Below are 14,889 nucleotides of genomic sequence, written 5' to 3'. Positions count from 1 at the left end.
CTGAGAATTGATTAAAACAGAACAAAAGGAAGGAAACCAGAAGCACACAGGGTCGTTCCTAAAGCCACTCTGGGAGGAGCCCTGGGCAGCGACCCCCAACCAGCAACCCCTACTGTCATCACCGGCACCTTTTTCACCCAAAGGCCTGGGGACACGAACAGCTCGGAGCCTCCCCCTTCCCTAACCCCTGTGCACCACTCCAGCTCTGTGCAAGCAGGTTCCGCCTGCTTCCAGAGGCTGCAACCTCTGCTCGCGCGGCCTCCAGCTGAGGCTGTTCCAAGGCAGATGCACCGCAGCGCCGTAAGGCTGCACGAGCCGTAGCAGTGCAGCAGCGAGCCCTGGAATCGCACCTCACACCCCGGCACCTTGCAACGCAGCCACCAGCTGGCATCGTGAGTCTTTCCTTCCAGACGCAGAGCAGCCGGGAGTTCGGCGCTCCTGCTATGAAGTATGTGCACATTAAAACCAACACATTCCATTATCCGGTTCTCTCAAACGAGCGGTTCCAGATCCTAAGACTAAGATCCTCACTTTTTCTGAAGATGGGCAGAGAACACATAGGGGAAGGACAAGATTTGAGCACCAGCCTCCAACTGGAAACAAACCCTTCCCAGTTTCACACAGAAAACAAGATAATAATATTCCTTCTTACCATTAAAAGAGGCAAAGCAATGCCTTCAATGATGTCTAAAAACTATTTTTAATTCCAGAGACAGACAAAGTCCACTCCTTTAAAATAAAAAGGAAAAATACTCATTGGTGCACAGTAAAACTTCTCCTCAAACCCTTCATCTTTTTATTCCCAGTAGCCAGCAGAAGACAGCAGCAGCAGAGAAAGAGTCCTCAGTGGCTCCTGGCATCCCTGACCAGCAACATAAGCATCTGTTCGAGATCTACAGTAACAGCAGAGAAGAGGTCAAGAGCTAAGATTTTATTAAGTTACATGATCAGAGAGCAAAGCCTCAGGAGCTGATCCGCTTGCCAATGGACTGTTGAGCAGAAGGGTAACCAGTGCCACCTGTCCCAGAGTCCGGGTGGGACTCCGGGCCCAGCAGGTGTCAGGCCACAAGGACAGGATCCTTTGAGAGGCATCTCCCATTCGGATGGATTCCTGCCAGTGCTGCCAGGGCCTGCCCTTGTGCTGGGCTGGGAGGGGGGAGACTACTGGAAGCGACATAAATAGTACCAGTGGGCTTGAGGGGTGAAGAATTAATTAAAACCATTTCATAATTTATTAAGAGGTTAAATAGTAAATAGTCTCTGGATTTTCTACTCTCAGCAGGTGCCAAGACTTCACATTTTCTCACATCTGGAGATCCTGTACATCTTTCTTTAGAGAGAAGACAAGGCCAGAAACAGGAGGTTAGGGAGAAGGGATGAGAATAAAAGATAAAATACTGTGCTGTCATTTTGTGCAGATCAAAGTCTCTCCCAGCAGCTGCAGCCTCCGCAGAGTTCAAAGGACTTGGGCTGTTTTGGTACCTTCTCCCTCATCAGTGCCACTCCCCCACGAGAGAGAAAAATCCCAGCTCTGTGCTTCCAACCTATCTCCTGGAGAACCTGTTTTTGAAAGCTTTGATAGTCTTTGCCATCATGGGTGCAATTTCTGCAAAACAGGAGGAAAAAAAGAAAAAACAAAAATCAACATTAAAGCAGAGGTTACAGAGCAAGAAAGCAGAAAGCGATTCAGAGCTGCAGCCCTCGCCAATGAAGGCCTGCAGTGCCCATCTTATTTTCAGGTCATGGACAGAGGAGGGCCCACACTGCTTTCAGCACCGCAAGAACACACATCTTTGGTAAACTCACTGTTTTCTTCTGAAAAGAGCGAGCTTTTCTTTACTGCAAACAGCTGGATGGAACAAAGACAGCACAAGGGAAAGGGCAAGCAGGTGAAGCAAACAGTGGAGCACAGCATCTTTTTTAAATACTGCCAGGACCTCCGGAGAGCCCAAAGCAAACTCCAGGCCCCACACCCCGACCCTGCACCTCCAGATTTTCTCTATGCTTTTTCTTGTGGAAGAAGTTTGAACTGACTTCACGATCCTCTCCGCAGGGAGAGGACACCTCTCGACCCTCCCGCAAGCCTGGATTTCTCTTGCAGCAGAAAGACAATTCATCCATGTGCAAAGCTATAGGAGACCACAGATGCTCTGCAGCTTGTACTTACTCTTCACTGGTGGCTTCCTAGGGTCATAGGATGAGAAGGTGCTACCTGATGATGGGACAGAATGGGCACTGCTGGTGCTGGGCCCATCATAGGACCGCTCCTCGCTCACGCGAGCATGGCTTTTGCCAGATGTGTAGAGGACTGGTTTTATTCTGAAACAAAGACAGGCAGGTATTTCAGTAAAGGCATCACGGCAGTTTGATGCAGTTCATCAGACAAATGAGCCACATTTGTTAATACTACCATGTTTTTTATCACACAAAGCCAGAACTAACTAGGATCTCCATTCTTCCCCGTAAGAAAAAAGCTATTACAGCCACAAGTTTCACACCAAATGCTACCGAGAAACACTTACTTGGTTCTCTCTGGCACAAGAGCACCTCCAGTTCCAAACTTCTCTTGTCTTCTCCGTACATCCCGAGGGGGCTTCACTGTAGAGTTCACAAAGGCCATTTTGGCCACTCTACCTGCAGGTGGCCAGAGGGAAACAGTGCTTAGATCCAAAAAGAAAGCTTTTGGGTATTTGTCTTATTGCAGCAAGCTCCAGACACCTTTCTGCAGTTCATCTGTTCCAAAGCTCAGTAGACAGCCTACTCCCTCTGGTCCAAACCTCCTGCAGTCACAGGGTTGGCTGTGGTAAGACTCACTGACTGCACCAGCAGTTCTCACAATACTCATCAACGAAAGGAAGGATGTTTTACCCCACCCCGATATTCTTCAATGCTAGCATAAGGAAGTCACAAGGGTTGCCTCAGTAGCTATTCTGTCTGTACAATACTGGTCCACAACACCATGGAAGAGATCTACAGACTGCTAAGCTGTTAAGTGAGTGCTACCACAAAGAACGGAGTTGAGCAACATTTACACTGCACTGGATTCAAACCAGCCACTCCTAAAGACCTTTCTCACACAGGCTTCCCCCAGGCAGCCTTCCCAGACCTGTCTGGCTCCTCAGTCATTCAGCTCTTCATTACCTTTAGGTTTGTTAGCATGAGCTGAGCCTATGTTCCGTGCCAGCATGAGCAGCCGCTGCTCTCGAGCATCGTGAAGTCGGAGGTACATCTCCCGCCAGGACTCAAATTCTTCTGGCTTCTCATTCTTAAAGTCTCTAAGACAGTGATTATGCCATAGTTGGTCTGTTTCCTCAATTAGGACCTGAAACAAAGCCACACGTAAGCAGAGATCATTCCTGACACCTTCATTTCCTTGTCTCTTAGCACATCTATCCACGTCCAGACATCAGCATCCCTCCCCCAGACCCAGGCACTCACATGATTACATTCCTCAATGCGGTACAGCTGCTCTGGGGTGCATTTCTCCAACACTGGCTCCAGCACTGAGAAAGGGACACCACCCACTTCATAGATTGCTAAAAGAAGCAAGATGCACAGTATTTATCCTCCTCCTTCCTTGCCAAAGATAGGGCTTGAGACCCTGAAAAAACAGCAATGCTGCTGCACAATTCATGGGGAAGGAAAAAGGAGCTAGGGTGCAGTACTTCCAGTGAGTCATTAGGCACCAACAGCTCCAAGATAAAAAGTTCCTGTGCAGAGCTCTGTTTACCACCGTTTCCAGTACTTTAATCATTCCTTACAACATGCTGCGCTACTGATTCCTGCAGCACCAGAGCTTTGAGAAAGATCTCTCCCCTGTTAGACAGCTTGCCTAGTGACAAGGGACAGCCAGGTGCTGCTGGGATACACAAGAAGAATTCACCAGGACTTCAGTGGGGACAGAGTTACGTAAATCTACATGGCAATACAAGTGACACAGACCAGGAAAACTACTTACAGTCAATGTTGTTACTAAGGACTCTGATACACTGCTCATGCAAAGTCATCATCTTTGGGAGGTAGGCAGTTTTAGAGCCTGAATACACTTGCATCTTCGAATTCAACCGGCGACCTATAAATCCTGCCTCGCTCTCTTCGACTGGCGAGGACACTGCTGTGGAAAGCAAGACTTGGAGTAAGAAGGTAACAGAGAAACCAAGAGATCACCCTGACAAATGGCATGGGAGACACAAGCCAGAGTTTCCTGAAGAAACACAAAGAACCAAAGTCCTCTCCAGGAGACTTGCAAAATGCCACCCAATTCAGGAAGGGCAATTCCAGAGCTCAAGCTCAGGAAGGGTCAGCAAAGGATCTTCCTCATTTCAGTTAGAGCACATGGGGGGGGACACAAAAAACAAACACCTTTTTCTGAAAGGCTCCAGACATCAAGGCAGGACGCAAGATCCCAGCATAAAGAGAGCAGAACCCAGCCTGCATGCATTCCTGCCACTTCCTGCTAACAGTGTCTGTACCCCATTACAAACCCCTTTTCCTGCCCAACATACCTTTCCTTTTTGTCTGGGAGCAGGTAATGGACTCGATGGAGGGAAGAGGGCGGTAGTTGGCCTGGATTGGGGGCAGTGGGATGTCTGGTAAGGTTGGCACCACATCTATCAGCATCTGGAAGGAAAGGATGTACATGCAACTAAGCTGAGAACGTTACATCCTGCCAGTGTACAAACAGCACTGAATTGCTTTTTGTTTGGTATTGCCAATAAGCCACAATGATGATCAGCTTGCACCAGGAAACAGGAGGAAGCTACACCTATGCCACATTGCCATGACTGTCTAAGCTGCCAAATACACAGAAACCAAAATCAGGATCCAAATTACTCAGTGCCCCCTAATAAGAGACATCTATGTCTTTAGCCCATTAAGTTCAGCACTAAAGGGCCCTGGTGAGGACCCAGATCAGATTAACAATGCAAAAAACTGAAGGAAGAAACAGCACAGAAAAGAAGGGAGACAGAAACACCTCCTTGACCTCAAACACTTCCCAATCTGTGATGTCTCCTTTTGTCTTTCTGCACTCCTGCAAAAGATGCAGCTGTGATGGAAGAGAGGGGAACATCAAACTGGGGGAAAGTCTTGAACTGCTATATGAAACACTTACTAGAATGAATGGCAAGGTAGGATTGTCAAATGCTTTCAGGATTATAAGAGCACTCGTTGAGGAGAAAAGTGTTTCGAAGTCAAGTAAAAAGAAAGTAGCGGTGGTTTTTACACACTACTCCCTACTTACATAGGCAACTGGCATCTGTGAGGCAATGAATATTTACAGAAACGTTACTTTTTTTTCAAGCTTTCACAAAGGAAGTTCAGACTTCTAGAATAAGCTGCACTGTAACACCAATTCTCCCATTTCTCCCCGACTCCTGGGGCCCAACACATCCAGTTAATAAAACTACAGTATTGACAAAGAAAAAAAAAGTTATCTTTAGAGAGCAGAAGCGCACAAAAGACTTGGGAACCTCTCCAGGAGGCAGAGATGCCATTGCATATTAGGCAAAGTTCTAAGTTTATTCATAACTAGAGACGTTGTTAAAGAAGTGTTTCACACTTGTGTTCTCGTATGAGTATTTGCCTGAAAGTAGTCTCTCTTACTTCCCCCATTTTTGAAAAAGTTGAATTCTGGCTATTGAATTTCTTTTTCCCTCCCTCTTCACTCACAGCTCCAGCAGAGTTCCACCCCAGCAGCACACGGACACCTGTGGGGCTGCCCTGCAGCAGGTGGGTGAGAAATAGCACATCCCAGCAGGAGCCTGGCTCACCGGCCGCACTGATGAGACACCTCAAGCACAGCCTGACGCAGGACAGCCCAGCACTTACCAGGGGAAAACCAGTAAGCCCCAGATAGCAGAGGACTAATGGCAGCTGATCCCAACTTCTTTGAAGGATCTGAAAGTGAGCAAAACCTTACCCTGTTTGGTTTAGGAGGCTCTGCTTGTTTCTTCTCTGCTTTTTTCTCATTTGTCCGCTTGTGGCTTGGGCTCTTGCGACTCGAGCTGGAGCTCTTGGTACTGGCTTTGGATCCATTCTGTTTGCTGTGCCCTTGATCTTTCTCCCCAGCTGATGCAGAGGGTTTGGCCACTTTCTTTTTCTTTTTCTGGGGCTGGTCATAGCTGAGGTATGACTCAAAAGACATAGTAGGTTGTTCAAACTCATCCTCCACTTCCCCGTCCCCAAAACTTGAGGACAAGTCAATAGATTTTTTGTCCAACTCAGAGGCTTTGTGCTTCCCCTCAGATGTTTTTAAGCTCCCAGAAGTCCCCTTCTCCTTAATCCTATTTGAGGAGTCATTCTCACCTTTCTGTTTCTCCCGCTCTGTGTTAGAAGTCTCCAGGCTTGGCTTGGACTTCCCCAGTTTGCTTTTTTCAGAGTTCTGATGCTTTCGCTTCTTAGTGTGGTTGTCCACAGACTCTTCCAAGCGTGGCTGCACGTGCAGCTTCTCTTTTCTGGAAGAGCTGTTTTCTCGGTTTTTCTCCTTCTTAGTGCCGTCTGACATCCTGTGCTTTTCCTTGCTGCCCCCTACCACAGGGCTTTCTCGGAGATGCTCTTTAAAAGAGGTCTTGTGCAATTTTTCTGGGCTGAAGGCAGAGGTTTTGTTCTCTCCTCGGCCATCAAGTCGCTGCTTCTCCTTGTGAGAAGACTTGTGCTCTTTGCTTCCACTCGCATTCCCTTTGTCATGGAGATCACCAGGGTTCCTCTCCCAGCTTTCCCCCAGCTTCTCCTGAAAGCCATGCCCCTTACTGACTTTACGATGAAACACTGTTGGTTCTTCCTGCTCATCAGAGGCATAAGGGTCTGTGTACGTATCCTGAGGGCTCTCACTTGGCTCAGGTGACACAGCTTGTCCATAGTCTGAGTACTCCTGATCTGAAGAGAGCACTGGGGAAGACCTGTCCCATCTCTTATCCTCTTGGCTGCTACAGCCGTAAGCCTCATGAGATTTCTCAGACCCTAAATACCTTTTGGATTTCTTTTCTCTATGATCTGGGCTGTAGAGCTGGCTGCAGGAAGGCTGGAAAGGCTCTGAGTAGTCCTGGTCATGTTCCTCATCCTCCTGGGGAGAAGGTGCTTGTCTTTTCCTTGAGCTGCTCCTCTCATAGTCACAGTCTTCAGAATCTAGATTATTTCTAAGAGGACGAGAAAACAAATTACTTAGACTGAAACTTCCCAGTATGAATGGAGTCACTCCCCATGGGCAATATGGATGGGAATCTCTTACAGAGGACTAAAATTGCATTTGGAAGTTTTGTGGCAAGAATACCAAAGCTCTCCCTAGCACAGCAACATTCAGGGATTTAAGAACCACATTTCTGATGTAGGAATTAAGCATTTTTATAAGAACTAACAACTTCACCGTTCACTGGGCAAGTGGAGGCAAAGGTGTGCAGAGATGTCTCTGTGCCTGGTTGTACAGTGTGTAAGGAAACAGGAGCTCCCAGTTCACCCATTAAAGCATGCAGGGACACCACTGCCATCAAGGTTATCACAAGTACCTGAAACTTTATCATCCAGATCTAAATCCCGATCTTGCTGGAATCAACACATAGCTACACAGTGCTAGCATTAGCTTCAGTTTCTGTGGCATTTGTACACACAGAAGTCTTCTTTCAAAGCAAGCCACTTCCTTTACTTGGGCCTAGAACTTCCTCTCTTTGGCATCATAAGTGGGAAGCGAACCGATTACATCTCTTGCTTTATTAGAAGCCCTTTCTTGGCAGCTACTGCTAATCTTTTCATCAAACTGCAGTTTCTTGGAGGTTGGTCCCTGCCTTCGCTCTGAACTGCAGCCGTCAGCAACTCAACACTGTGGTGAGGACAGGGAGGAAGTTTGTTCCAACACAAGGCAGAAGCCCCGCAGAGAACACTGTGTTACAAGTTTTTCCAGAGCCTTCATTTGTTTCCATGATCAGAGTAGTTTGTAATCTGCACTGCAAAAATTAAAAAAAAAAAAAAAAAAAAGCAACTTTTCCATAACTGAGCAGGTTTACTCACCTGTCTGCCTCCTGGGAGACCGGCACCAGCTTCTTCCACCTGGCAACAAGGTTCTTGGCAAAGTCTCCCACCAGCTCATGCTTCCGTAAGCTGTTCACTGTCTTTCCGACGCCTGTCTCCTTCAGGAGAAAGAAAAGATAAAAACTAATCTCAGCAAAGCAGTCAGCACTCACACCTCCACTGAGCTTCCTGCAAAGTCAGCCTGCTACCTATGAGTTCTAGGTCAAAGTGAGCTTCCTTAATCTAACAGCAAATCACACGTAGCACACCATATTTTCAGCAGGCGTTGTATAGCTTACTACAGTACTGTAAATTAGTGAAGACATAACTCTGCTTTAAGTCAAAAGTTACTTAATTGCTTTAATAAACTAAGTTATTATTTACCATAACTGCTTGAAGACAGAACTTGGTCACTAATAGGTTCAAAGATTTGCAGCTCCTAATGCGATGCTGCTTCAGTCACCAATAGGAACTGTTCCGACTCGCAGATCCTGACCAACCATTAATCTTTGGAAGAGCTGAGCACCACCACTTGTCCTGCACTGCTTCACACTGAGGTGGAGGAAGGGCTGAGATACTCTCTGTAACTGGGAATTCTAGAATTTCATCCCAGCCACGCCTGTGACTTCACATTGGAGCAGGTGGTTTAGACAGCATATCCTGCTCCAGAAAGCAGCATTTTTCTAGCAGACAGATTGTGTAGCTTGACAGACTTGAAACCACAAGAGATTTCACAGCTCTTACCACAAGAATGTCAACCGTGATGGGCAGCTCAGACAGCCTCTTCAGACTCTTCAGCAGCTGCAGAGGCAAGGAGGACAGCATTCAGACTTGTCAGACTGAAACATGTACTATGATTAGAAAGGGAAGCTCTGCACAAAGCTTGTTAGAAAGATCCAGGTGGCAGACAGCTGTTATCTTGCTCCACATCAAGCCCCTAAGAAGCCAAACTTGAGGGCCAGCTGCAAAGAAGTTACTGCCACTTGGCCTATGAGGGCCACCTGAAAAATCTTAAACTTCGACAAATACAAATTCTTTCTTCACAGAGAACTGCAACTTAACTTTGGCTTACAGTGTTGGTAGCAAAGCCATTACACAGCCCTGAGGCACAAGAAGCTGAAGGAAAGACTTAGAAACTTGTGACTCTCAGAAGAGGCCCTGAGAAGTGCATCCCTTTGCAAGAGAGAGACAAATTAAATAAAGGAGATAACTTCATGAGGTTCTGCAAACCAGACACCGAAGAAGAAAGCCTTTCAGATGTTCCTGAGGATGCACAGAATCCTCATCTCCCCTGTAGACCCTCCCCAGGCCAGTTTGCAGACAGCCCCTCTCCTCTCAGACACCACTTAAAAAGCCCACCAATCCCTCCAGGACCGCTGCCTCCAGCCCCCATCTTCATTCCTTTCCCCAAACCCACTCCCTGACTGTGGGGCTGGGCTGTGTGGGCATAAGTGGAGCAGTACTGATGCTTGGGCATCACCTCACTGAGATGTACAGAGGCTTTTTAGCAACACCACAGACCTAATAGCACCACCACTTCTTGTATTACCTCCCACAGCTATAACCAGAGCAAACTTATCAGCATTCCCATTATTGTGGCACCTCTACAACCCGTCTGTGTTCATACGCCATGCAAAGGGCTGCCCCGATCCAGAACATCTTCTCCTTAAAGCACTGTACTCGTGCTGAAATCAGTACTGTCAACCTAAGCAGCTCCCATCACCCTGCTTACACCACACAAGGACCCAGAGGTTTAGGAAGCTTCGCTCTTTTTGAAGGAAATAAATTCTGTTTACATATTTGAAGAACCAACAGAGAAAAGAGCCCACCTCACTCAGGCAGAATGACAGTATGGATCCCATTCACCACAAACCACTGCCCCACTGGTCATAGGTAGAACTTCAGTGAAGGATTAGGTTTTCCTCCTTGTTCTGGAAGAGTTACACGTTACACCAGCATCACGGCATTTTTCAGCACTCAAGCTAGGATGCCAAGGAGGATGCAGCAGTTCCAGACCTGCTCTTGTAATATCTAAGCAGCAATTCCAGCCATGGGCTCAGAGGCCCCGATGCAGGTAACACACTGCTCCACCTTCCTCAAGGACCAGAAAAGCAGAAACCCATTGAGCCAGGAATCCCATTGTCCCTTCAGCATCCCAGGGCCACCAGTACTTCACCAGCACTGTTGCTGAACGGACTCACTTGCAGGTGGGGACACTGAACCAGCAGAGGCTCTGTGGCCACAGTCCAGCTCAGTGCAGCAATGCTAATGGTGAGGACAGAGCCCTCCCAGCCAGGATTCCTCCGGGCCCAGCAACACAGGAGTTTGCACTGATGCACAAAGTGCTTGCTGGAAGGGAGGAGGCATGAAATCCAAATGCCGGGTCCTGCACTTCGGCCACAACAACGCCGGGCAACGCTACAGGCTTGGGGCAGAGTGGCTGAAAGACTGTGTAGAGGAAATGGACCTGGGGGTACTGATTGATGCTCAGCTGCACACGAGCCAGCAGTGTGCCCAGGTGGCCAAGAAGGCCAATGGCATCCTGGCTTGCATCATAAACAGTGCTGCCAGCAGGAACAGGGAAGCTACTGTCCCCCTGTACTCAGCTCTGGTGAGGCTGCACCTCGAGTACTGAACTGTGTTCACTTTTAGGCCCCTCACTGCAAGAAAGACATTGAGGCCCTGGAGCGGGTCCAAAGAAGAGTGACAAAGCTGGGGAGAGGTCTGGAGCACAGGGCTTATGAGGAGCGGCTGAAGGAGCTGGGACTGTTCAGTCTGGAGAAGAGGCTCAGGGGAGACCTTATTGCTCTCTATAGCTACCTGAAGGGAGGTTGTAGTGAGCTGGGGTTTGGCCTCTCGTGTAACAGTGATAGGACTAGAGGGAATGGCTTCAAGCTGCACCAGGGCAGATTTAGGCTGGATGTTAGGAAATACTGCTTTTCTGAAAGAGTGGTCAGGCACTGGCATGGGCTGCCCAGGGAGGTGGTGGAGTCACCAACCCTGGAGGTGTTCAAGGAACTTTTGGATTTTTTGTTGAGGGACGTGGTTTAGTGAGAACTATTGGTGATGGGTGGATGGCTGGACTGGATGATCTTGTAGGTCTTTTCCAACCTTGGTGTTTCTGCGATTTCTGCGATGAAAGGAGAGGAAGGATGGACCTTGTGCTGGATAGAAAAGAGTAGAACAGGGTGATATTAAACAAAACACCTCTCTAAGCTGATCACCTTCTTAGAGAGTTTGCTTCATATTAATAAAAATGTCAGTGAGAGTACGTGCCAAGGAAAACTCCTCCTATTATCCTTAAGGCTACCCTGGCTATATTCTAGCTTCACTCCACTGCAGTATCTCCAACAGCACTTTTATTACTGGGGTTGTAATGAGTGCAGCTCTGTGGCTCTGTCCTTCTGACACAGTAAAGCTGTGCCTGCTACTGAAGTGCAATGGAAACAGCTACAGCAGAAGCCTCTATGAGACAAGGGAACAGCACAGCTGACATCACGAGAAATGCAAACATTTCCCTGGATGCTGTTGAAAAGGTACCAGAAAGCAGCAAGTATAGGTTACAGGTCCTTTCTCCTGAGGAGCTGGAAAGGTTTAACAATACAACTGCAGCCAGTAGCAGCTTGCTAACACTTAACATCTCTCCTCCCCTTGCATTGGAGCAGCATAGAAAGGAATGAGTTCACACTGCAGTGCTACAGGAGACAGCAGCCCACAGAGTGCTGACTGATGCCTCGCAGGGCCCAAGCAGCAGACAGACAGCTCTCACTGCACAGCTACAGCGGGGTCAGGAACCAGGAGCTGACACTGCTGACACAGCCAGCTCACAATCCAGGCACACAGAGCTCAGCCTCCCCAGCTCCATCTCAGCACGCAGAGCCCTGGCAGTTCCACTCCGCTCTGGTGTTGGCTGAGGTGAAGGGAAAGAGGAAGGGGGGTGAGAAAGGGACTGGGAGCCCCAAACTGAGCCAGACGAGTGGCAGAGCTCCCCGCGCCCAGCCTACAGAGCCGGGCACTCCGTGGGTGCGCACCCAGAAGAAGCCCAGATCAGCACAGAGCCGCTGCCGTCCTCACGCTGAACGAAAGGAAACGTGAGCCGAACACCTACAAGAACACTCCTAACAGATGCTGCCCTGTAAAACGCCACGTCCCAAGGAAGGGGACAGCAGCACGTGCTGGGAGCACGCCACCCCCAGCACCGCCCCAGGTCCCGATTCCCGACGAAGAAAGCGGCTCAGGGGCCCGGTGCACAGCGGCTGTCAGCCGGTCCAGCAGCGCCGGGACGGGGCAAGACCTCGGGCACCGCCACCGCGCCGCGGGCCCGGCTCCGCACCGAGCAGCGGCGGCACGGCCGGGACGGCCCCGTACGGAGCAGCGCCGAACCGCCCCGGACAGCACAACAGGGCGCGGCCCAAGCGACAGCCGGGACCCCCGAGCTCCGCCGCCCTGGGCAGGCCCTGACCCCGCACCTCCCGCCCCTCCCCCAGCACCCCGCCGAACCCCGGCCGCGCCACCGCCGTCACCTTCTTGGGATCCGCGCTGCCCGCGAGCCGAGCCTGCAGCCGGCCCACAACTTCCAGCACCGACTCCGCCATTTTTATTGCTGGACAGGCCGCGGCGGCGGAAGCGGCTTCACCTCTCACTCGCCACACGGCGCTTCCCGGCCGCCGCCGCCATCTTGTTTGCGGGCAGGAAGCGGAAGCTGCGCGCTGCTACCCCCGTCGGCGGCGGCCATGACAGGTGAGGGCAGAGCCCGATGGGCGCCATCTTGGGGCCTGGCGTGGCGCTGGCGGGTGCGCCATCTTGAGTGCTGGCAGAGCGATTCTGAGGGGCAGCGGGGCTCCCAAGAGCCACGTTCAGCTCGGGCCGAGCGCAGGGTCCCAGCGCTGAACCGCAGCCGGTGGGAGTGCCAGCGGCGCACGAGGCCGCGGCCAAAGGCTACGGCTGCCCGGGGAGCCCCTCAGCCCCTCCACTCACTCACGTGCAGCGCTGCTTTGTGCCCCCGGAGCCCCAGGGTGCAGCCGGACCCCGGGCTGCTCTCTAAGGCCGCTGTCGCGGCAGCGGTCAGGCCGACCCTTGGCTGCTGCCTGATGCTGGCTGTGCCGAAGCCTCGGCCGGGGCAGCGGTACCCGAACGCAGTCCTTCCCGTGCTGCTGGGACGCGGCGGGTCGGCTGTCCTCAGAGCCCGCTGGAAGCACAGAACTGATGACGGCAGAGCGGCCGGGGAGCGGGGTGCTGTGTGGGGAAGGGTGAGGACAGACTGCCCACCCGCAGAGCCCCGCGCCGCACAGAGCTTCCCTTGGACCGACCGCTCAGACCCCTGTCAGAGCAGGCCCAGACAGGCTGTTTGTGCGGGGCACAGAGCCACCGAACAACACTGAATGTGGCACGGGGAGACACTGCAGTGGTGGTTTTTTTAATGGTGGGTTTTAATTCTTGGCAGCAGAACGGTGGCCAGATCTGCAGTGCCCAGGTGGTTTTCCAGCTTGGTGTTTGCTGTGACTTGTCCCCTCCTCACACATGGGCTGGGATCGTTGGCGGCTAAAGGAGATTGATTAGATACTAAATAAGCCTGATGCAATTTCCTACATGCACAGCATCACCCAGCATAGCTGCTTCTTTGCTGTTAGATCAGTAATAGGCTACTGCCTTTTAGTAGTAGCAACAACTAGAAAAAAAGCGCAGCTTCCCTACATTGTCTGTGTTCTCTCTAACCTCTTCATGCCACTCCATCTCCCTAGATTAGTGCAGCAGACAGGATTAACCTGTGAAAAATGCCCCTTGCAAGCCACTGCAGTGGTATTTCAATCGGAAGCAGCAATTATATCCCATTTTAAAGTTACTGCATGTGGCAGTTAAAGGTGGCTCTGCTTTCCTACAACCAGACACTGGAATAACACGAATGTGCTTTCCATCAGCCTGTCAAAGGTGCCCAAAGTGTTTGGCAGTATCTCATGGAAACAGGAGGAGCTGAAGCCCAAAACCTCTCATGGCTGCATAGCATGAAGCATTAGATCCACTTAGATAACTTCTCTCTTACCACAGAGCAGTTTTCTCCCTTGACAAAGGCACTGGTGCCAGGACAGAAGTGTCAGTGCAATGCTGACTTACGAAAAATCTTCTGGGACAAGATGGGTTACATCTCAAGTTCCTGGTGCTGCTGACAAAGCTCACCCTTCCCTTTACTGAAAGGAGACATAATAAATGAATGAAGTGGTTAGTCCTGGAATCAAACCAGGGCAGGCATGAGCTCTAGGCTTGTTCCAGGGAGCCGGTTCACCAGTACAACACAGTGCAATGTGGCTGTGCAGAGGATGGAGGAAGCCAGCTGCATTTCCAGGCCTTCCAGAAGGAATTAAGGCTTGCAGAGATCAGCTTGCCATATTGCAGTGCTGGGCTCCACAGCACACCTGTGGGACCTGCTGAGTGCTACTATCCCCAGACACCTGCTACAGGAGGTGCCCAAAGTGCTTTGAACTGGAGTAGCTCTGTGAAGCACTGCAATACCAAGGATAGTTCAAGCACCTGGGACTTTTCTCCTGAATCCCAATGGCTTCTCTGAAAAGCCAGTAGATCCCTCGGCTATCAGCAGTCTGGAGATTGGGTCTGGTTTCTGGAACAGAGACAGCAAGGCCTGGGCTGACAGATCTACTCTTTCTCCCCAGGTATGACTCACACTTCAATAGCTGGCTGCACCTGGCCAGCAGGCAGCACTGAAGGACAAACTTCAACCTGAGCATCTCCAATGGACTTCTCTTCACTGCTGGAGGGTGCAATGCCAAGGGTGCACTGGCATCTGCTGAGTGCTGTCCCTGTCTTTCTGCTGCCTTTTCAGTGCAGAGTTCCAGCAGCTGCGCAGGTCAGGAGGAACTCCCATAAAATTCACTA

General features: G+C 50.4%; 1 protein-coding gene across 3 annotated transcripts; it reads right to left on the bottom strand.

The window, feature by feature from the left end:
- Window positions 1–681: 681 nt before the first annotated feature.
- ELOA (elongin A) lies at window positions 682–12,706 on the bottom strand. 3 transcript variants are annotated; one of them, XM_085208953.1, is made up of 11 exons: window positions 12,525–12,706; window positions 8,746–8,802; window positions 8,002–8,120; window positions 5,921–7,136; window positions 4,506–4,620; window positions 3,959–4,111; window positions 3,439–3,536; window positions 3,142–3,322; window positions 2,523–2,634; window positions 2,168–2,319; window positions 682–1,606 (listed from the first exon to the last, which is right to left on the bottom strand). In XM_085208953.1, exons 1-11 carry the CDS (start codon window positions 12,594–12,596, stop codon window positions 1,545–1,547), a joined length of 2,337 nt encoding a protein of 778 aa, XP_085065079.1. In that variant the 5' UTR covers window positions 12,597–12,706; the 3' UTR covers window positions 682–1,544. The 3 variants fall into 3 exon arrangements, with proteins under 3 accessions (XP_085065079.1, XP_085065080.1, XP_003212682.2); XM_085208954.1 differs by having other exon boundaries at window positions 3,959–4,114; window positions 12,525–12,705; XM_003212634.5 differs by lacking the exon at window positions 12,525–12,706 and adding an exon at window positions 9,831–11,463 and having other exon boundaries at window positions 3,959–4,114.
- Between the last annotated feature and the right edge of the window lie 2,183 nt (window positions 12,707–14,889).

Source organism: Meleagris gallopavo, chromosome 25, assembly GCF_905368555.1.
Source record: "Meleagris gallopavo chromosome 25, MGAL_WU_HG_1.1, whole genome shotgun sequence".
In the NCBI taxonomy this organism is placed as follows: domain Eukaryota; kingdom Metazoa; phylum Chordata; class Aves; order Galliformes; family Phasianidae; genus Meleagris; species Meleagris gallopavo.
This window is presented reverse-complemented; position numbering and strand designations above follow the sequence as displayed.